At 48.1% G+C, this 21,394-nt stretch overlaps 1 protein-coding gene and 1 pseudogene across 1 annotated transcript in view; both read right to left on the bottom strand.

Annotated features, from left to right (window-relative positions):
- Window positions 1-3,552: 3,552 nt before the first annotated feature.
- Window positions 3,553-4,039, bottom strand: LOC142422416 (transformer-2 protein homolog alpha pseudogene; annotated as a pseudogene).
- A 4,133-nt stretch (window positions 4,040-8,172) lies between these two features.
- LOC142422617 (signal-regulatory protein beta-1-like) overlaps window positions 8,173-21,394 on the bottom strand; it is a 47,483-nt gene continuing 34,261 nt past the window's right edge. Inside the window, exons 4-7 of the mRNA XM_075527960.1 lie at window positions 18,655-19,026; window positions 15,041-15,355; window positions 13,179-13,508; window positions 8,173-8,279 (exon numbers count right to left, since the gene is read on the bottom strand). Coding sequence (XP_075384075.1) covers window positions 8,173-8,279; window positions 13,179-13,508; window positions 15,041-15,355; window positions 18,655-19,026 — 1,124 coding nt within the window. The remainder of the gene's footprint in view (window positions 8,280-13,178; window positions 13,509-15,040; window positions 15,356-18,654; window positions 19,027-21,394) is intronic.

The raw sequence follows: 21,394 nt of genomic DNA on the forward strand, positions 1-21,394 counted from the left end.
TTCTATGTAGATCATTGTGATCCATTCTCCCTTTCTCCCCTGGCCTTCTTCTTCCCCTCATGATATTGCTACTGTCATTATTGGTTCTGAGCGGTTTATCTGTCTTGGATTACCTGTGTCTCCAGGTGAAAAGTTTCAGGGTTTTCAATCGCAAAAGAGTACACATTATTTCAGAGCACAGCAGCCTCTCTGGAGTTTACTCCTAGGCATGAGCAGCCTCGTGGAATAGAGGACCCACACGTGGTGAACTGAGGCCACAGAGAGTGTGGCATGGCCTGGGCATGGGAGCGGGCTAAAAGGACAACCATCCTCCCGCCCTGCGGTGTTTCAAACCTCTGGCTGGAGAGATGTGGTCAAAGGTAGTGGTTAGCCTCACTGGCTGAATCAAGCCCACCTGGGCCTAGATTGGGTACCCAGGTGTAACACCCACCTGGCTTGGGGCTTGAATTGGAGCATGCTCAGTTAAAGGGTTCTCATAGATGTTTAGTGCTTGCCTGATTCCTTCTCAACTTCCTTTATGGGGGCCTGTGCAGGCCTGGAAGGGACAACCCCCTGTATGGCCGCATCAATGCCAGGCCAGCTTCTAGCAGCAAGTGACTTTGAATCTCCCCCACCCGTACGGAGCTGACCATAGCTGGCTGAAACACAAGTGGCCTTGAGTCTGCCCCACACACCTGCAGAGCTGGCTATGTAACCTGTCAGCAGCTTTGCACGGTTTTTTTTTTTTTTTCGCACGGCCCGTTTTGTGCACGGCCCATTTGGCTCAGTGCCCGCTTTGTTCTCGCCCACCGCTCTGCACCCAGCACGAATACACCCGGAACCAGGAAGACACCTTACATTCCAGAAACCTGGACATACCTGTATCTCCCAATCCCTTACTGCTTTACCTGATATGGACTCAAAACAGCCAAGTCACAGGTTCCCCGGCCATATAAGCACCACCCCTGTAGCCTGGGGTACAACTCCTCCAGCCCAGACACTGTGGACTGTGGGACTTTGCCCAGGCTGGGTTTTTCTCCCCAATAAAGCCTCTTGGTTTTAATTTGACTGATTTGGTCTCTGGTGCTTCTCGACTACCTTACACCCCCTGTCCCTGTCCCTTAGCTACCTAACATTAGGAGCAATTAGAGTAAATCTATAAATAAAGTCAATGAATGGATGAATTCTGCTAGGACCTTGGAGCTAAAGGGAGGAAGAGAAACACTACAACACAAACTGGGCATTGGACACAGCCTGCTCGGTACCGTGATTCTGACTTGGATTCAATCACGAAGTTGACTTTCTCACCCCTCTCAGTGGGGACCTGGAATGACATTCTTTAGTGTAGAAGCAGGAACTTCAGAACTCCCCAAATGATAATTGACACAGATCTGCACTGTAAGTAAGCCCAAATGGAGCAATTATTTCCCGAAGTTACCTTTCAGATAGGTGTGAGCCTTCTCAGTGCCGGTGGGACATGCTTCAATCCTCTGTGTCGACAAGGTCCTTCCTCTTCCTGCTGCCCCTCCACTTTACCAAGCATGATGTCCTTCTCCATGCCCCTCTGCACCGGTCCATCTCGATGATACGCCCAATGCATGTCAGGCAAAGCCTTACCATCTTTGCTTCTGAGGAGTGCTCTGGTCATACATCGTCTACGACAGAGTGGTTTGTCCCTTTAGCAGTCCATATATATTATAAATCATCTCCATGGGATGTTAATCAACTCTATTGATAAGATAATTATTTTTTTCAAATAAATTGGATTTTATTTGGAAGACGATTTTAGCCCACACCCATTTTCTAAGGACTATGCAAGAACCATTGTTCCAATATCAAAATTTCTAACAGCAAATTAAACAATGGCTCTAATTAGAAAATTAGGGTTGTCCTTCATTGATGAAGGAAATATTTAAATCTCAATAAGTTTAACATGCACAGAAATCACATTTATTTGTTTTAAAAAAAGCATTTTATTGGGGTTTGTAGAGCTCTTATTTATCACAATGTGTATATACATCCATCCATTGTCTGAAGTACATTTACACATGGCCATCATCATTCTCAAAACATCTTCTTTCTACTTGAGCCCTTGGTGTCAGGTTCTCATTTTTCTGCTCCCTCCCTGACCCTCCCTCCCTCATGAACCCTTGATAACTTATAAATTATTATTATTTTTCCATGTCTTACTGATGGATGTCTCCCTTCACCCACTTTTCTGTTGTCTGTCCCCCAGGGTGGAGTTATTCGTAGATTATTGTGATTGGTTCCTTCTTTCTCTTCCTCCTTCTCCTTCCTCTCCTGGTATCACTACTGTCATTGTTGGCCCTGAGGGTTTATCTGTCCTGGATTCTCTATGTTTCCAGCACTTATCTGTACCCATGTACATGCTCTGGTCTAGGCAGAAAAAATACCATTTTAATTTGGAAAGTTTGAACAGATACTGATCTATTTAAAATACAACATGCTATGTGGGTGTTCACAAGTTTTTCCTCTCTAAGAAAAACTTAATTGTAGGATTCAAAATTCAGTTACTCGAGAGAAACGTCCAAGGAAGATTTTTTCCCTGCAGCTTCAAATTGTCTACGCTGGGCTATTGGACAGCTGCATGGCACGCCAGAGCACCCTGACATGACTGAGCCTCTGTGTGCTACCATCACGCCCCAAGTAAGCAGTTAAAAACAGAAAGCGTTATCATAAACAAACAAGTCCCTTAGTACAATGCCTAACACAAATGACGTCTCAAAAAGATCAATTTCTCTTCTCATTTGGTTAGCTAAAAGTTAATTTACTGTAAAGGCAAGAAAAAACAATTTGTCGAACATAAGCCTAGTGTTCTTTTTACTCAGGATATTTAACTACTGAACAACAATTCCATCTTTAAGAGTAAAGTAATGGGTGGAAAACAGCAATACAGGCCACAACATGTAGCTATTAAGTAAACCTATGATGTTTGCAAAAGAATTCTTGAGAAAGACAAAGAGAGAAGGACCCCCCCCCCCCAACAATCACCACTGAATTTATCAATAGTTTATTTGGTTTTAAGGAGGCATTGTGATGACACAGGCTGCTGTGTTCTTCCATGGGGCTTTGTTACTTCTGAGCTAGATGGCCACTTGTTTACCTTCACACCTTTAAGACCCCCGATGTTATATCTTTTGATAGCCGGGCACCATCAGCCTTCTTCATCACATTTGCTTATTCACCCTCTTTGTCTTCAGCAATTGTGTCAAGAAGGTGAGCATCATGAAATGCCAATTTAATAGAACAAAATATTCTTGCATTCAGGGAGTACTAGAGTGGAGGCCCAATGTCCTTCTGCTACCTTAATACTAAACCTATAAATACATGCACATAGATCTATTTACCCATCCTCATATATAAATATATTTACATATGTACATGTCTTTATTTAGACCTCTATAAATGCCCTTTGCCTCCTAGTTTGAGAATAATGATGGCAAAAAATGGGCAAATGTGCTTGACACCATGGATGGATGTATAGATTGCGATAAGAGTTGTATGAAAAAAAATAGTTGTATGAACCCCCAATAAAATGATCAAAAAAATTTTTTAAAAAGAAAGTGACATTGATCGTGCTTGGCATTGACTGTAGTAAGGAGAAGGTGACCTTCTGCAGCGGCAATCATAGTCTTTGTGACTGTCATCCTACCATCATATCTTCTATCATTGTAAGAACCTCAGTTTCTGCCATCACCTCCTCCTCCACGCCCACCACTGTGAGTTGTCTGCCCAGGTAGATGCCTGGTGCAGGTGTGTGTGCTCTCTCGGTGATTGTATCATCCACACGAACTCCTCTGCCATCTGGCTCTATTCCATTTGTCCTTTCCATAGCCTCCTTTGAGCCTCTATTCTTTCAAAATAAACCAAAGCAAATCCTCAAGACTGTCCACATTCCCACCCCTCAATGGTCCACATCCAGAAACTACTTCATGAGGATCTTTCTCTGTTGTGTACAAATTGAGGACAAATACTCCAAAACATATATTTTGGAATCCGGATTTGCTCTGCTGCCTCTATGTCTTCTCCAGTGAGACATTGGAGAGTGACTTCAACATGGCCTCCTTCAGTGTCACTGGGGAGGTATTCTGGTGTGTATGATCTGCTTCGGTCTACATCAAGACCATCTCCAAGGAGAATGAGAGTGGGATCTGGATCGAGTGTAGCATTTATGAGAATGCCTCCTAGATCTTGACCTGGATTTTGACCTTGATCGAGAATGGGATTCTAAGTGTTTGGAAACTCGTGACAGACTACGAGAGCCTGACCTGCTCTCCTATGTTACATGAGCAGGAGTTCCCATTGGAGACTTTGACTGAGAGTGAGACCCTGGACCCTGGAGGTTATCTCCTCTACATCACCCATGTTGGCCACGTGTTCTCCAGATTAAATGTGAGACAAGTCTCGGCTTTAGGGCCCATGGCCTAATCACCCCACTGACGGACCATGGGGAACAAAGAGTCGGGAACAAAGGTCAGTCCACTCTACTCTTAGAGAGTTGCATTCTTGTAGTCATTGGTGAAACACTATTGAGCAAAGAGTATCACACACATGTAGGACTTATCAGACTGCAGTACGTGAATAGTTAACTTGTACGTCACCAAGATGTGGGTGAGTGCATTCTAGCTACACATGCTGTGAATGTTGGAGATTAGTGGCACTACTTTCATCAAGTCTCACTGATGAGGGCAGAACGTCTCCTGGTAGACTAACTCTTGCCACATGAAGGCAGAGAGAAAGTGTAAAAAAGCAAATATCGATTGGTCCTGGTGACATTCTTTGGGCATCCTCAAAGCATAAGGTGAGAACCAGCCAAATCCAAAGACCACCCATTCCTTAACCAGGGGGTATCAGACATCTGCTTCATCTTCAAGTAGGGCATTCCACCTCAGAGTTCAGGGGCTAGTTCCATTCCTTTTTTCTCTAATGAGTTTAATATGAAATCAATTATATCTAGGTATAAATATAGATATATATGTAAATGTATAAAATATAAAGCTAGGGGTATTTGCTGTGAATGTATATATAAGTAGATACAACAAGGAAGCAGGTGCACTTTGGGCCTCTACTTAACACTTACCTCAGTACAAGAACGATTTGTGCTAATAATGTGGCCCTGCATGATGCCTTTCTGACACCATCACAGAAGACAAATTGGGTGCATGAGCCAATGTGGTGAAGAAAGTTGATTGCGCCTGGCCATTAAAAGATATAGCGTTTGAGGTCTTAAAAGCTTGAAGCTAAATAATCAGCCATCTAGCAGGGAAGCAACTAAGTCCACATGGAAGAAGCACACCAGCCTGGGTGATCAGCTGGTTTCAACAGGAATAGGTATCAGAAGTTCAAAAACAAGCAATCAAATTGACATGAAGGAGCATGGACAAAGTGGAGACCCAGAACCCACCTGTATGATAATTGGACAGTCCCTCACAGAAGGGCCGGATGGAACGGATGATAAAGCCAGGGTGTGGTACAACACCGATGAAACACCTAATTATGCTCTAGTTCTTTAATATTTCTTCCCCTTACTATTATGGTTTTTGTTTTACCTCATTAATCTTGTTAGACCTGAGTATGTTCCTTTGTATAATTAAATAGTTCGATGCATGAAATCCAAGATAGATAACCTTTCAGAAATAGTAATGGGAGTAATGATTCCCTGAGTGTACAGGAAGAGGGGGTCGGGGGAAGGGGGGAAGGGGAAGCTGAGAGAAATGATGACTGTATAATCCTACTTGAGGGGAAAGAGGGACAGAGTTGCAGGTGAATAGATGCATTTGGATAGTATCACATATGGTAACAATATTATATACATAATAATGATAATACTATATAATATAATAATAAGCATACCTGGGGGATAGGGAGTGGGAGGGAGGGGAGAAGGGGGAGCTCATATCAAAGAGCTCAAGAAGAAAGAAAACGGTTTGAAACTAATGGTGGTAGCAATTTTGCAGTTATGTTTGATCTAATTGAATTGTGGACTTTTATAATATCTGTAGGAGCCCCAAATGAAATGGTTAAAAATTAATAAATAAAACTTCACAACAACAAAAATATTTATTGATATCAATTCACATATAATACACTTCCATAATTAAGTCACTTTTTAAAAGTCATGACAATGAGTTCTAGGGCTCCCACCTCCTCCCCCATTCATGATTTATTCCCCAATTCCCTTCGCCATCCTATCCTTGTCCCAGATTAGCCATTGCACCTGTTCTTGTCAGTCTGCGTCACACCTTCTGTGTCTCAGAAACTGGGAGACCTAGCAGAAACAATACAGAAAGTCAATTAAAATGAAACAGGAAGAAAAAAATAATAATATAATGATAAAATATTTAAACCTGAAAAAGAAAGAACCACTAGCAATGAAAAATTAATTTAAAATCAGAGAGGAAATTTCTGTATGGGATAAGTTAGAAATATTAAACTTTAGAGCATGTTCAGGTTGGGTCAAGAGGGAGGTCACCTGAACAAGTCCATGATACCATAGCCATATCCAATATCAAGTTGACAATAGTCTCTGTCTGATAGCAAGGCTGTCTGCATCCCTTGCCTGTGACCAGGGGCAATCTGCCAGAGGCTTAATCTGACTAGATATTTTGCAGATGGATGTTGGGCTCCCACTGTCCTCCACAGCCATCTACAAATTGGTGCTGACGATTTAAGCTCTGATGCTATTCCCTTCCTCATATTTGGATTTGGTTATTGTTATCTTTGGATCACAGAGGTTGGCGTGTTTCTTCCATGTGCACTCTGTGGATATCTCACTTAGATGGCTGCTTGTTAGAAGTACAGAATTTAATGTCCAAGTTTTCTAAAGCACATTGCCTGAGTCACCAGGCTTTGGTTAAGAACTAGGTTATAAGTGTCCAGGTAGAAACATGATACTGGACACGTATCCCCCTTGCTGCATTTCCAAGCAATGTCTTTAGTAGATGTCACGTGAGTACATTCTGATGGAAAGTGACCCTGTGTAGTATAGAGTGAAACTCTGCGTGGTCCTGTCCCATCCTCACGATGGTTGCTGTGTTGGAGCCAATTGTTGCAACCATTGTGTGAGCCATTCTCCTTGCGTTTCTTCCTCTTTCCCCCTGACCCTCCGCTTTAAGGAGTGCAATGTCTTCCCCCAGAAACTTGTGTGCCTGATAATGTCGTTAAAGTACATGAGACCAAGTCCCACCTTTCTGGCGTCTACAAACATTCTGCCTGTGCCTTTTTCAAGAATGATTTATTTGTACCGCATGTAAGTTCTTTGTTGGCTCCTTACTCGTTGGTCAACTTTCACGTGCGTATGAAGTGATTCAATTGACCATGGCGTGGGTCTGGTGCACCTTGGTCCTCAGGGTGACATCTTTGCTGCTGGGCACATTGGAGAGATCTTCTGGGGCAGGTTTGACTAAAGGTGATGGTTCATTTCCTGACTGTTGATTCCTTGTGCATTGATTATTAATCTCCACAAAATAAATCTAATAAACTAAGTGCCATCGGGTGAATCTAATTCACAACGACCCTATAGGCAGGGTCGAAGTGCTCATGGAATTTTATGGTTTGTTAATTTTAACCGATTTTAACAATTAAAAGCACATAATATTTTCAAACTCTCTAAATTTAAAAAATAAAATGTGAATTACTCTTTTTCCCATTGAGTAGCTGTGTTCAAATAGCCTGAAGGTATCTTTAAAATAATAATAATAATCTGAAGATGCTCTTCAAGATCATCACCCAGGAATTTGGCTCCAACTCGTCCCCCTCCTCCAGGCTCCCTCTGGGATACTAAACAGGTCTGTTGAGTAGCCTTGATGTAGTAACCTCTCCACTTCCTGAGAGCAGATAACCTAGCGGTTCTCAACCTGTGGGTCGAGACCCCTTTTGGGCCTCTCACAGGAGCCGCCCAACTCAGAACAGTAGCAAAATTACATTTATGAAGTAGCAAAGAAAATAATGTTATGGTTGGGGGGTCACCACAACATGAGGAATTGCATTGAAGGGTGGCAGTATGAGGAAGGTTGAGAACCAGTTCTTTGTCGTAACCCCTAGTGGGCGCTGACACTGTGTGACACAGGACACATCTAGGCTGTTCATCCCCACTGACCTTGCCCCTCTGAGCACAGATGTTTTCCCTCCCTCCCTCCCTCCTTGAAGACTGAGCTTCTCCATTACTTACTGTCAGGAGCTCATCTTCTTATAGACATAGATAACAGACACAGCAACCACCATCAGTCCCTTGAAGCCTAGGAGGAAAGCTCCAAAATGGTGAAATGAATTCGTCCTTTCTGGGAAGGAAAGTGAACAGGTAGGAGGAGCCATTAGTGGAGGGGCACAGGGTCCAGTTCCAGCCTTCCCCTTACTCCCTTCTCATGCTCCCTGTGCCCACTGATGCACGGAATCGTCTGCACCACCCCTGTGCCTGCTCTCATTCCCAATGACTTCCCAGTGGCCCAGAATGCCCTTCTTGAGGGAAGGGGTGGGAAGAACTTACTCTCAGTGGCATAGAAGTGAGTTTTCTTTCTGTATTCTCATGTCCAGGTGTGGAATTATTACTATCCTCACTCTGAGCAGGAAACTCAGGCTTTACACAGAGAGTCACCAGATTAGCATGATTCAGTTCCAAGGAAATCCATCGCTGAGACCCTTTAGGAGCCACCCTTTGTTTAGAGGAAAGACGCATCCCACCTCAATGTCAGTAGAGTAAATAAATGTCACCATTGCAGACAAGGGAGTGAAGACAGGCTCCATTGAGAATGTGGGCTCAACTTCTGAGGTAACCCTCAAGGTAGCCCAAGCCAATGCAGTCTGGTGGCAGGAAGCACCCCGGTATGTCAAGAACACAGGACTGCATGTTGGAATGAGTCCCAAAATTGATTTGGTCATCTGTCCCCAGAGCCGATGCCATCTGACATCCTTCTGCTGGCCCCGAGTTAGACTTTCTCTTGCTGCTGCTGGGGTTTCAGAGGCCGTATTCCAGACAAGGCACTCGGACACTTTCCTCGTTTCAGATGTAGCACCGCTCACGGTCACACTTACCTCTGGAGACAATCCCATCTAACGACAGGCTGAATCCCAGTGTGTCGGCTCAGTCCCACCCCCTCGATCACAGACAGCATGCACAGAGCACCCTCACTCTATAATCCTCTGGAGAGTGCTTGAACCTTCTGTTATTCAGTGGAAATGCTGATTCCATTGTTGTTCAGTGCACTTCACCCCACTTTCTGCTGCCCCTTACTGTGTATTGACCATGATAGTACTTCATCCAAAGCTCCTGGCACACTTATGTCCACTTTGCAAGTTGTTTATCAGGGAATCAGCTCTATTAGAATTGGTCAGGGAGTGGTCTGAAAAGCAGTCCCTAAAATGCAAATTTGGATCCAGATCATTAATGTTGGGGATGATTTAAGACCCTATTAATATATGTTGAAATCATTCCCCCTTCCCAATGCTTCTGAATGTGATTTCATTTGGAGAATGAGTTTTTGCACATGTAACGAAGTAAAGATGAGGTCATACTTATGGTGGACTTAATTCAGTGACTAATCGATCCAATAACAGATGATCCTATAAGGAGAAAGAGATTCAGAGATACACAGGAGAACATGTGAACATGGAGGTTGAGACTATCATTCTAGGTATACTACGAATTACTAACAATCACCAAAACCAAGAAGCAAGGAAGGATTCTTCCCTCAAACCCACCCACCATCTTGATTCCAGAATTCAAGCGTCCAGGTCTGTGAGGGAGGCTATCTGCTGTTCTAGGTCATTTAGTTTGTGACAGTTTGTTGGTACAGCCCGAGGAGACCAGTGCAAGCCAATAGGTGGCTGGAAATGAAGAATGCGTCAGTGAGGGGAGAGAAGCCTGGGATGGGACAATTGTCACCAATAGCTAATTAGGATGATGTATTCCAGAAAAATGAAACATCCTAAACACAAAGCATTTGAAGAATAGTTGGGAAGTCGTTATTTTAAGGATTATGGAATTGGGAATGTCTGGCAGTTGATGGACTGCTAACTGCAAGGTTGACAGTTCAAACACCTCAGTTGCCCCATGGGAGAAAGACAAGATTATGTACTCTCGTGAATTTTTACAAACTCAAGGACCTTATGTAGGTAGTTTTGCCATGGATTGGCCGCTGGTGGGAAATTCAAGCCTTTAGAAAAAGATAGTGAAATGCTGAGAGTGATTATTCATCATGTAAAGATAAAGCATGAAAGCTAGAGAATTTCTAGGCAACCTAGTAGATTTGTCTTTTTCTCTCTCTCTCATACATAATTAAAAACGATCATCTCAGTGATCGTAAGCTGCACACTTAACGCTCTGTGACAGTCACTATTAGACTTTCCCATTATCTTTGAGAAAAATCCATGTTCTGGCACCCAAAAGTTAAAGCACTATTTTGAAAATATACCTAATTCCCAATACTTGCAAAAAATATTGCAAGTACTGTTTCCCATTAACCTTGAAACCTGAACTGACATAATTAGTCTGTATAGCTGTTACTTAGGTTCCTTACAGTGAGCTCCGGCCCATATAGACTTTATACACAATAGAAAGAAACACAACCCTGCCCTGTGCCATCCTCATGGTTGTCCCTGAGCCTAAGCCATAGTTGCAACCACTGTGTCAGTCCATCTCCGTGAGGGCCTTCATCCCGTTGCTGCCCCTGCCCTTGACTAAGCATGCTGTCCTTCTCCAGGGACAGTATATCCTGACAGTATACCCACAGTGTGCTGGCCGAACTCCGGCCATCTCTGCCTCTCTGGAGCACTCTGGCCTTACTGCTTCGGAGACAGTTGGGTTTGCGCTTGTAGCTGTCCAGGGTACTTTCAGTATTCTTCACCAGCACCCACTGCCAATGCATGAATCTTCTTGAGTGTTTCTTAGTCACTGTGTAGCGCTCACAGGCATAGGAGGCCATTTAAAATACCATGGCTGGGCCAGGGGCACCTTTGTCCCCAGACTAACATAGTGGCTTTTCGAGGGGTCTTGTGCAGCACATTTGCCAAATGCAGATTTCATGAGCATTGATTGTGGGTCCAAGCAAGACAAAATTCTTGACAATGTCAACCTGCTCTGCAATGATCATAATGTGACGACAAGTGTAGGTGTGAGCATCTTGATCCACTTTACATTGAGCTGTACTCCTTAATGAGGGTTGCGATCCTTGATCTTCATCAGCAAGTGATTCATGTCCTCCTCACTTTCAGCCAGCAAGGTTGTGTCATCTGCATCTTGCAGGTTGTTAGTAATAATTCCTCCACTCCTGGTGCCACATTCTTCTTCATATAATCCATCTTCTCTGATGATTTGCTCAGCATAGAGATTGAATAAGTATGATGAGATCATACATATTAATCTACTAAAACTGGAACAAAATTTAAAAATTCATTCCCATTGAGTCAATTCTGACTCATCATGACCCTATCAGGCAGGGTAGAACTGCCTCTATGGGTCAGAATAGTTATGTGGTACTCATATCTAAAGCTTCTCAAAATTGCCTATGTATATCTGGTAACTGTGAGTCAGAATTAGTTGATGTGAGTTGAGTGCCCTTAAATGTACAGAAAATTACAAAGAAACAGTTTCACATACAATAAAACATCTTTAACATAGAGGAATAGTAGTAGTAATGTTTTGATACACACTGCTAACATGTTCATTATTAGGAACAGTTTATGTGTACCATGCATTGAAAACACAAAGGTTTAGGGTGTTTGGTTCATTAGTATTGGTTGTATTCATGGTGGGCGTTCATATCCCAGGTACTCTTGTACCTAGCAAATCTATACTGGGTGCTGAAGAGCCCTTGCATTGATTAAATAGCCAAGACACGGTGCACACATTACACTTTACTCCTAGTAACACACCTGGCAGGCATGACCTTTGTACCACAGACTTACAGGCACGGATCTTGAGAGAAGAGGTGCTATGTGGTGCATACCTGTGTTCTATATTTGAATTCTATAATTATGGTTTTGTTTTTTAAAAAGATATTGTATATCTTTGATAGGATGAAATACCTGATCACATGTTTTAAAATCCTTCCCTTTAGGCATTAATCATGCGGTAGTAATGAATCCACATCACTGGCTTTAGCGCATTAATCTGGACCATGTCAGGGATTATCCCATTGCTAGCTTTCTTACATGTGAATAACGTTGGATCTTATTCTTGACATTGTGAATGAGATATTTGTACAGACCTTGAACACTGATGCTCTGAACAGAGTTTATTTCTGTGAGACAATTGATGTTGACTAGTTTGGGGATGCTTCCTCGGACTGAGTTAATACCAAGAATTGGGACCAACCGTGGATTCCTTCATTTCTCTTTGTTCTATTCACTGTATGAGCTGCACACATCCCAAGCGCAGGCCCTCCTCCACACCCAGTGTGCTGTGGGCATGGGTCTGGGCACAACATCACAGGCTGCAGGGGGTTGAGGCTGAAGGTAGAAAATAAACACAAGGGGGCATCCTGGCAGGGACCGTCCGTCATGGACTGGGGAAGGTGGTCAGTGTGGGGGGAGAAAGGCAACATCAAGAAGCTGTGATTAGGATGATATTGCTCTTCCTTCTCTCCATCCTTCTCTATTTAACATAAAATATGTAACATATGTAATAACATATGTAAAAATACCAATGGAGACATATCCCAAACTCTCATTGGAGGGCGACCTTGGCATGTGGGAATGGGGGAAGGGAGCTCTTTCAGTCTGTAGTGTACATTCTCAGGCATCTAGATTATTCCACAAGAGCCTTGGGGCCTTAGTGGTAGAATTCTTGCCTCCCAAGTGGGAGACCCACTTTTGATTTCTGGCCAGTCCCCCTCATGCAGAGCCCCCACAATCAGTTAGTGGAGGCTTACGTGCTCCTGGGCTTGGGGAACAGACTTCAGCAGGGCTCCCAGACTAAGACAGACTAGGGAGAAAGGCTGAGCTGTCTACTTCCAAAAACCAGCCATAAAAACTCCATGGATCACAAGAGTCTGGTCCCTTTAGACAGGGGACGCCATGAACTCCGGACAAGCAGAAAGGTTGTTATAAACATTAAAAACAAAACAATGACAACACATTACTTTAAAATAAACACAACTCACTACTTTTAACATTGTAAATATAAAAGTGAAGCAAAGGTACACTTTCAAGTAGAGCCGGGTGGGGCGGGGTGGAGGCCTCACCAGGGTTTTGCTCTGTGCTCTCCGGCTTCGTGTGGACAGGGGCCTTCAGGGTCTGCTCTCTGGTGACTGCAGGCTGCCCGTCGTGCACCACCTGGCAGGTGAGCACCACATCCTCCCTGCGGGCAGAGTTGTTCACCAGGATCCAGCTCTTCAGGGAATAGGTCCCATCCTTGTCCTCCGTGAGGAGCGAGGCCGATTCGGTTCGGGGCACATTTCTGTTCTCCAACCAGGTCAAGTCTATGTTCTTGGGGTAGAACTTCTTCACCTCGCAGGTGACGTTCACCTGGTTCTCTTGGACGGGGTGCTGGGAGGACTCCAAGGTGGGTGCAACTGAAACAGCACAGAGCAGAAGCTCTGACCTTGTGGAACAGACAGATCACAGACAGGGGCTCTGGACTGGTGATCTCCCACCATTCTGACACGGGGAGCCCTGAGGACAGTGCCAGGCATGCAGCAGGGGCTCAAACAATACACAACCTGTGTGCATCACCCATGGAATCCCTGTGCAGAGTGCCTGGCACACAGTAGGGGGTCAAGCACTGACAGTTCCTATTAGGGTGATAATGAGTGAAATTAGCAAGCACAATGCCTCGCACGCAGTCAGAATGCAGTAAGTGGGACCAAATAAATAAAGTCATCAACTCCATAAGGGCTTAGCATGTAGCAGGTACCTAACGACTGCAGTTGTTGCTGGGAAAGAAATGAAACTTCCTGGCACTGTAGTTGCGCTCTAGAAGATACTCAGCTCCAAGCTGCCATGATCATAGCAATATGAGGAGGTACCCAAAATAAACCGGACCCCGCCCCCCAAAGCTCTGTATTTAGAACTTTTTCTAAAACAAGTTTTCATCTTCTAAATACTCTTCATTACACTTAATACATTTGTCAAAGCTGCAATTCAATTCTTGGAAACAGTTTTTGAAACTCATCTGCCTGGATGGCTGACAGCACCTCCCTTGTTTTTTCCTTCACCTCTTCTACATCGTCCAATCACTGTCTTTTCATGTACCTCTGCATTCATGGAAACACAAGGAAGCTGCACTAAGTGAAATCAGGTGAGTCAGATGTGGGAGGCGAGAACGCTATGCTGGTTTTTGCCCAAAACTGGCACACTGAGGTGGCTGCCTGAGCAGGTGCATTGTCATGGTGGCAAAACCAGTCCTCCATCTGCTACGAATCAGTCTTCTCTGGTTGCACACTGTTACACAATCTTTGCAGAAATTCTAAATAGAAAGCTTGATTAACAGTTTGACCTGGCTGCATGAACTCCAAATGCACATGAGTTGACATTTTCAACTGTTGAGAATTGATGGACCTCCAGAACAAGGTTTGTCATCAATCAACATTTCTTTTTGAAATGAGAAAACCACGACTACACTTGAGTTTCCCCCACAGTGCTGTCCTTGTGAGCTGTGTTCAACATCACAACAGTTTCTGTGGCACGTTTCCCATGCAGGAAGCAATCATTTCACAGCTGCACGCGGTTGCCTTAAACCTGCCATTATAATTTTAAAAATGAGGTTTGAGCAAAACTGCTTTTCATGAAAAAAAAAAAATCACTGCGACCAGAGAGAACCTTCCCAGGCGATGCCACTGGGAGCACTAGCTCAGAATGATTTGCTCAATGTTCACCGAGCCGGAAAAATATGTGCTGTGAAAGCTCCGCTCTGCCCAGAGCAATTCCAGGTTTTTGGGTACCCCCTCATAAGTGAGAACACTGAGCAATGACTGACACCTTGCAGGTTTATGGCTATGGGTGGGACCGTTAGGATTTGCATTCCAGGAAGAACATTCCCTGGAGCAAAACCTGGGAAGCAGGCTTGGGGGCAGGTGAGGGTGTGGGCTGGGTGTGTGTCATCTACCTCGGATGGTCTCAGACAAGTTGGCCGTCCCACGAAGAAAGCCCTGCAAGGTAGTGTGGGCCACCTGGCAGATGACCTGAGAGCAGACATCCTCTGTGGTCAGTGTCACCTGGGTCCTGCTGGAGATGTTGTAGGAAACGCTGTCGCCCAGCGGGACCACCTCAGTCTGCAGCGCTGGGAGCTCTTTCCCACTTTTGAACCACTTCAGGGAGACATCTCTGGGGGAGAAGCCATGGGACTTACAGGTGAAGGTCACCGTCTGCCCAGGTGTGGTCCTCGCTGAGGGGCCCAGTACCAGGGGGGCAGAGGGCTTGGCTACAAGAAGGAACATTTGTCAGCTGTAAACATCGTTACATTGTCCCTGAGAAAGATAAGCATGTGACATTGTTTGGATTCTTCTTACGAATCATTTTCTAATCCTGGTGCTAATACTAGGTGGGAGGGGTCACTGTCCTCATCTCACAGAGCAGGGACCAAGGTTCTGAGGCGGGACTGGCCCTAGTAATTTATTGGGGCTTCCTGTGTTTCTTCAATCTTTCTTTCTATCAGAATTCATGATAAAGTAAGAAACCTCTGCTGTTTCCCCTGAGAAGTTAGAAACGATCCTGTGTCCATGTGAAAGACCGAATGCAACAAGACATGGAGCTGCATGAGGACACGCCCCTCCTCAGAGAGACACCCCTCTGAGAAGCAGCAGGCCTGTCTCCAGCAGGGTGCTCCAGAAGGGCCCTCCCTCCAGCCTGGCCCATCAAACAGCCCTGAGCTGGGGCTCAGGTGGCAGATTCTGAAGGATGAGGCCACTCCATGTCCTTGAGGACTCTCCACACTCAGTGTCTCCCAGGAGGTTCTGACTGGTCACACCTTAGAGTGACCCCACGGGCCAGGTTGGTTCCTCGACACTTAACCTTTACAGGAGCCGCAGCCCCACCTTTTCCGGTTGGAGTGACAGCTGAGTGTGGCCACTTCTCGGCTCTCCGAACAGAAGTCTGACCTGTCCATGGGAAACCTGAACTTTCCCGGACACAGTGACTGTGTCCCCGTGGCATTTCCCATGGCCCTCCACCCGCACATGCCACCCGAGAGCGGATGGCCACCTTCAGGACCCTGACCCTGACCCTGTGCCACCCGGGGCTTCAGCGGCTATAGCCAGCCATGTCCCTCCTCTCCGTCTGTGCACAGGTCGGTTACTCTGCAGTGATAAATGGGTGAGACTAGGTTTCTGACCAAGTGGGACTGGGGTATGAACCCCTGCTCCCCTGGGAGCCCCAGGATCCTGCAGGGACTGCCTCGGTCTTCAGCACTGGACAGTGAGCGCTGGTGGCCCTGGACCTCTCTCTCCCATCACTGCTGCCCTGCACTGAGCTGGCTCCCCGGCTGCACAGGGAGGAGCTGGTCTGGGCAATGGGGAGAAGATGTCTCAGGGGTTACAAGGCTGCTGAGAAGCCTCTTGTAGGGCGGGGACCACACATCCTAAGCTGGGGGCAGTGTCTGTGGGATCTGGGTTATAAAAGAGACCCTCTGCCCCTTGGGGACAGTCACTTTTAGTTTTTAATGCTGATTGCTGCTAAAGGAGCTCTGGTGACATAGTGGTTACACTGGGTTGCTAGCTACAGGAGAGCAGGTCAAAGCCACCAGGCACCCTGAGGGACAAAGATGAGGCTGTCCGTCCCAGTAAAGAGTCACAATCTCTGACACCCACAGGAGCTGTTCCACCCTGTCCTGTAGGGTCACTAAGAGCCGGAACCCCCTTTGATGGCAGTGAGTTTGTTTTTTGCTGTAAAACAGAGGACCCGAGCATTTGAAACAGGGAGGGATGGAGCATCCCCCACACCCTGACCAGCACAGGGCCTGTGGCAGAGAGCAGGGGCTGGGGAATCCAGCTACTGGGCTTCAAATCTGAGCTCCGCTGACTGCCCACAGACAGGTCCCCCTCAGATTCAGGTCCCCCTGTGAGAGGGGCAGTGAAGGACCCTCCCTCTCAGAGCTGGTTAAGAGGTAATACCATCAGGGGACCTGGGGGAGTCCTCTCGTCACCCTCCCCCAGGCCGTGACTGCCGGACAGCAGGCAGAGAGGGAGGGCGTCCACGTGCAGAGAGCAGCTGTGGTTCAGGCTGAGACACGGGCTACAGTGCCGGCTCCCACTGAGAAAGGCCGCCCCTGTGGGACCTCAGTCCTGGGCCTGCAACGTGTGTGGGGTCAGGATGAAGCTCCCGTTCTCCCGCCCCCGCCTACGTCCAGGGCTGTGGGAAACAGTCACCATGTCGGGACAGTGTCTGCCCTCTCCAACCAAGGATACCCCTGGTGAGGGGGACAGGGCAGCAGGTCACCCCGGCCGCTCTGGGTGAGTGTCCCGAGATTGCGGACAGCCTGGGTTTCCATCAGCAGGAGCCCGGGGAGTGAGTGAGGCCCTTTCCACGCCCTGGGGCGTCCTGCAGTTGTTATGAACAGAGCACACTGCCGTCCACACAGAAATGGTGGGCACAGTGTGGTGTGGGTGCAGGTGGACATGGTTTTCCAATCACCTGGGTCCCCAGGTCTGAGGGGAAGGGACCTTTTCATCCTTTGGGAATTGAAGGAAAGGGGCAACAGTGGTTCCTGCTCAGTGGGTGGGTGCCAAGAGCTTTTATTCAGCACCTACTGAGCGCCAGGCTCTGCCATGGACAGAACATCTAACCCCAGAGCAGTCAGGATCCTGACCTCATTCAGCAACAGGCCCCGCTGCTAACTCCCCCTATGGCCTAGGGCAGGGCCCTGTCATCTGCTGGCCTCAGGTGGGAGCTGTGAGAGGGGGCTGGATCTGCTGTGGTCTACTGGCCTGATGTTCCAGGACCCAGGCATTGGGAGAAGGGCAGAAAACTCAAACGGAGTCTCAGCTGGACAATGACTCAATCCCCCGTGGGACTTGTCTATGGGGTGAGGGACATGTGACCTAAGCAAGCCTAACCCCTGGTCCTCTGTGCTCAGTGGGGGTCTCTGTCTTGCATCTCATGGAGTTTCCCAACAGGGCCCACTGCCAGGCCAGCCCTCTCGGATCCTCCCCTGACCAGTCCCTCAGATCCAGCAGTGGGTCTCTGCTGTTCAGACCTGGTTCTGAGGTAAAGCCATCTCTCTGTGTGAAGTGTCTGACTCTGAAATAAAGTCGCCAACCCCCCTCCCTACCCTGCGCCCACCCTATCCTCCTTTGAGAGGAGAGAAGGGAAGCTCCATGAGGGGAGAGCTTCCCCATGTTGTTCTTACTGTTTCTGACACTGAGAGCAGGGCTGCACACAGTAGGGCCTCAGCACACGTCTGTCCAGAGCACGGTGCAGGATGAGCTGGGGCGGGAGGTGGGTTGGCTGTGCCTGGAGCTCCCAGGCTGTCAGTGCCCTGCTCTGCAGGGACCAGCTTGGAAAGCACCAGGCTCCCAAACAGACTTTTCTCCTCCTGCTTCCAGTTGGGGACCTGGAGCAAACAGCAGGACCCCATGGCCTCAGCCCCTGGTCGGTGGACCAGAATATGAATAGGGGGACCCAGAATATGAACGCTGTGGACCAGCACCCCTGGCGGCTGTTGTTCACAGCTCAGAAGCTCAGTCCTGAGCAGCTGTCACTCGGGGCGGGTCACCCTGTACTCACCACTCACTGTCACCCGAGTCCCAGGACCAGACTTGTGCTCCTCGTCATCGGGGCTTCCTTTCCTGAACTTCACACAGTAGTAGGTGCCGGCGTCGGCTGGGGTGATGTCGCTGATGCGGATGGAAAAGTCCAAGTTCTCTCTCTTGGTGGGGTCTGAAGTGTTTCTTACTCGGGGGAAGAGTTGTAGTTGGTCTCCGGGTCCTTTATAATCATAGATTAGCTGGCGATTTGGGACTGTCCCCCTGAACCACTTGATGGACCCCAGGGGATGCAGAGAGGAGAGCTGGCAGGATAGAGTGACCGTCTGTCCAGCTGCAACTGATACCGTCTCAGGTTGGATCACCTGCAGCTCCTCCTGGCTTGTTGTCAGTCCTGCAGGGAACACAGGGCTGTTACTCATCCTGCAGCCGTCTGTGAGCTCCAGCGTCGGTCAGCAACAAGCCCTCTCTGAGCAAGCCCTGCCCCACCATGTGCTCAGATTCTTCCCTGCACCACCTCACACAATCTCACAGGAGACCACACAGTGAGCTGCCAGGCAAACAGGGAAACTGAGGCACACAGGGGGCAATGTGCACAGGTAGAGGGTGGTGTGGTGTCACCATGTACGCACCCTGCATCCCTCTGGATGAGCCATGTCCCAGCTGGGCTGTGACTTTGCCTCTACATTGAGCAGGACAGGGGGCTGGTGATTTCCAGAGAGGACATAGCTTGTAGGTGTTTGTTTGGGAGATGGGGGTGAGGTTCTGTGCTGGGGCAGGAGCTCAGGTTGTGTGTGCGGCCTGGCCCAGGATGCCATGCCCAGCAGGGAGCTGGGCTCAGCAGTTTGGAGTCTAGCCTGTGGAGCTGTGGGGAGAGGCAGGGTGTCCTGCAGGGTGAGACCCCAGGTATGGCTCAGGTGACTGAGTGGGTCAGAGGGCTGCTCAGGAGGAGCCCAGCAAAGGGCCTTCATCCTCCCTGCTCTGAGCCTCCCCTTCCTCTTCTGGGACATGGCCCTCTGACCCCACCTGGACTCTCCTGGGGACTCAATACTTGTGAGGCAGAGACTGAGTCAAAGGAAGAGGTTGCCTCTGGAGTCATGTGACCTGGGCTGGGCTGGACTGGAGTGGATCAGGGCTGGACCCGCATTCCCTTTGAACCAGCTTCTCCGTGGGTTCTGAGTGAGTGCCTCCTTCTCTAGGGGATGGGATGATGCCCCCTACCCCTGCTCTGTCCTGAGAAGGACACGGGAAACACACAGTAGTCCCTGAGCACCTGGCTGGGCACAGGGAGGCTGTTTTTGTCACAATGTCAACAGTGACTGAGGGGGAGGGGCTGCGGCTAGCTGTCCCCCACCCGACCTGCCGGTACCCCTAGGCCAGGGGACAGTGAACAGGCTGTGGGGCCCATGGATGCTGCACCCAGTCTAGTTATCCAGGGCTGCCTGGCTGGGCAGTGGAGCGCAGCTGGGGCATGGATCACAGGTCTCTTTCAGACAGGAGACAGGGAGCTGGCAGAGGAGTGTGGGCGACAAGGGGAGGCCTTGAGAAGGACAATGACCTCATAGGAAGATGCTGATGTGAGATGGGAAGGGACCTCTGAGAACAGCCCAGAGCCTGACTGTGCCGGGGGCGGAGGATGGGGTGGGAAATGGAGAGAGATGGACCTCAGTGAGTGGGAGGAACTGAGGGGAAAGAGACCCCAGAGGAAAAGAGCGAGATGTAGAAAGAGACGGGTAGAGAGAGGAGAGCGCAGATAGAGACAGGAAGAGAGGTGGAGATGGAGTGGAGAATTGGTGGCAGACTCCTGTGCAGGACAGAGTGACCTGAAGCCATCCTGCGTTGTCCACTGTCCCTCAAGGTGACCTTGGCAAGTCCTGCCCGCAGCTGGCACCTCAGCCTTGCACGGCCATGAGCGATGCTGCAGATGCCCTGAGCAGCCCTCCAGCTTTGGTCCGGGCAGGAGAGAGACATTGTGAATTTGTGTTCAGCCTGTGGGCATGCCTCCTGGTGCCCAAGAGATGGTAGAACAATGGATCCCAGTGTGTCCTCACTGGGCAAACCCCATGGCTGAGACCAGATCTCAGGCCCCCTTCCTGTATCTTCTCCTCCCCAGTATCACACCCTCCCCCTCCTTGCTGATTCTGGCAGCAGCTTCTCTCCAGAACCTGGAGTGTGTGTGTGTGTGTGTGTGTGTGTGTGTGGTGAGCAGCACTCACGCACCAACTGCTCTTCCCAGGAGAGGGGATGGGACTGATCTACCAAGACAGGGCTGTGGCCAGCCTCATCACCATGCTGGGAGTGGTGGGGCCTGTGTCCAGGGAGACCCACAGAGACAAGAAGCATCAGACAAGGGGCATCAGTGGCAGGGTGGAGCTGTCAAAAGCACTGAGCCTGGCACTGTCATGTCCTCTGCATCTCAGCATCACAGAGGAGACCCACTGGACATGCTGCTGGAAGTGTGGGCTCGGGGGCCAGTTCAGCACCCATCTCTGGGCCTCATCACCCATAAAGTGGGGGACACATCTACCTCTGGGAGTCCTGAAGTCCTCATGATCCAGCCAGTCCTCCTCAGCGGCTGTCATACACGTGGTGCTGGCCAAATACTGGTTCCTGTCCCATCCCCACCTTCACAGAGATGCAATATTGGGAACAAAAAGTATGGCAAATGGCAGCTATCAGTCCGCTGCCTTCCTTGCTCCCAGGGCTCCGTCACTGATATCACGGACTCTGACTGCCAGGGCTTTCTGCCTCCGTCTAGTCCT

This window comes from Tenrec ecaudatus, chromosome 12 (assembly GCF_050624435.1).
Source record: "Tenrec ecaudatus isolate mTenEca1 chromosome 12, mTenEca1.hap1, whole genome shotgun sequence".
NCBI classification, from domain to species: Eukaryota; Metazoa; Chordata; class Mammalia; order Afrosoricida; family Tenrecidae; genus Tenrec; species Tenrec ecaudatus.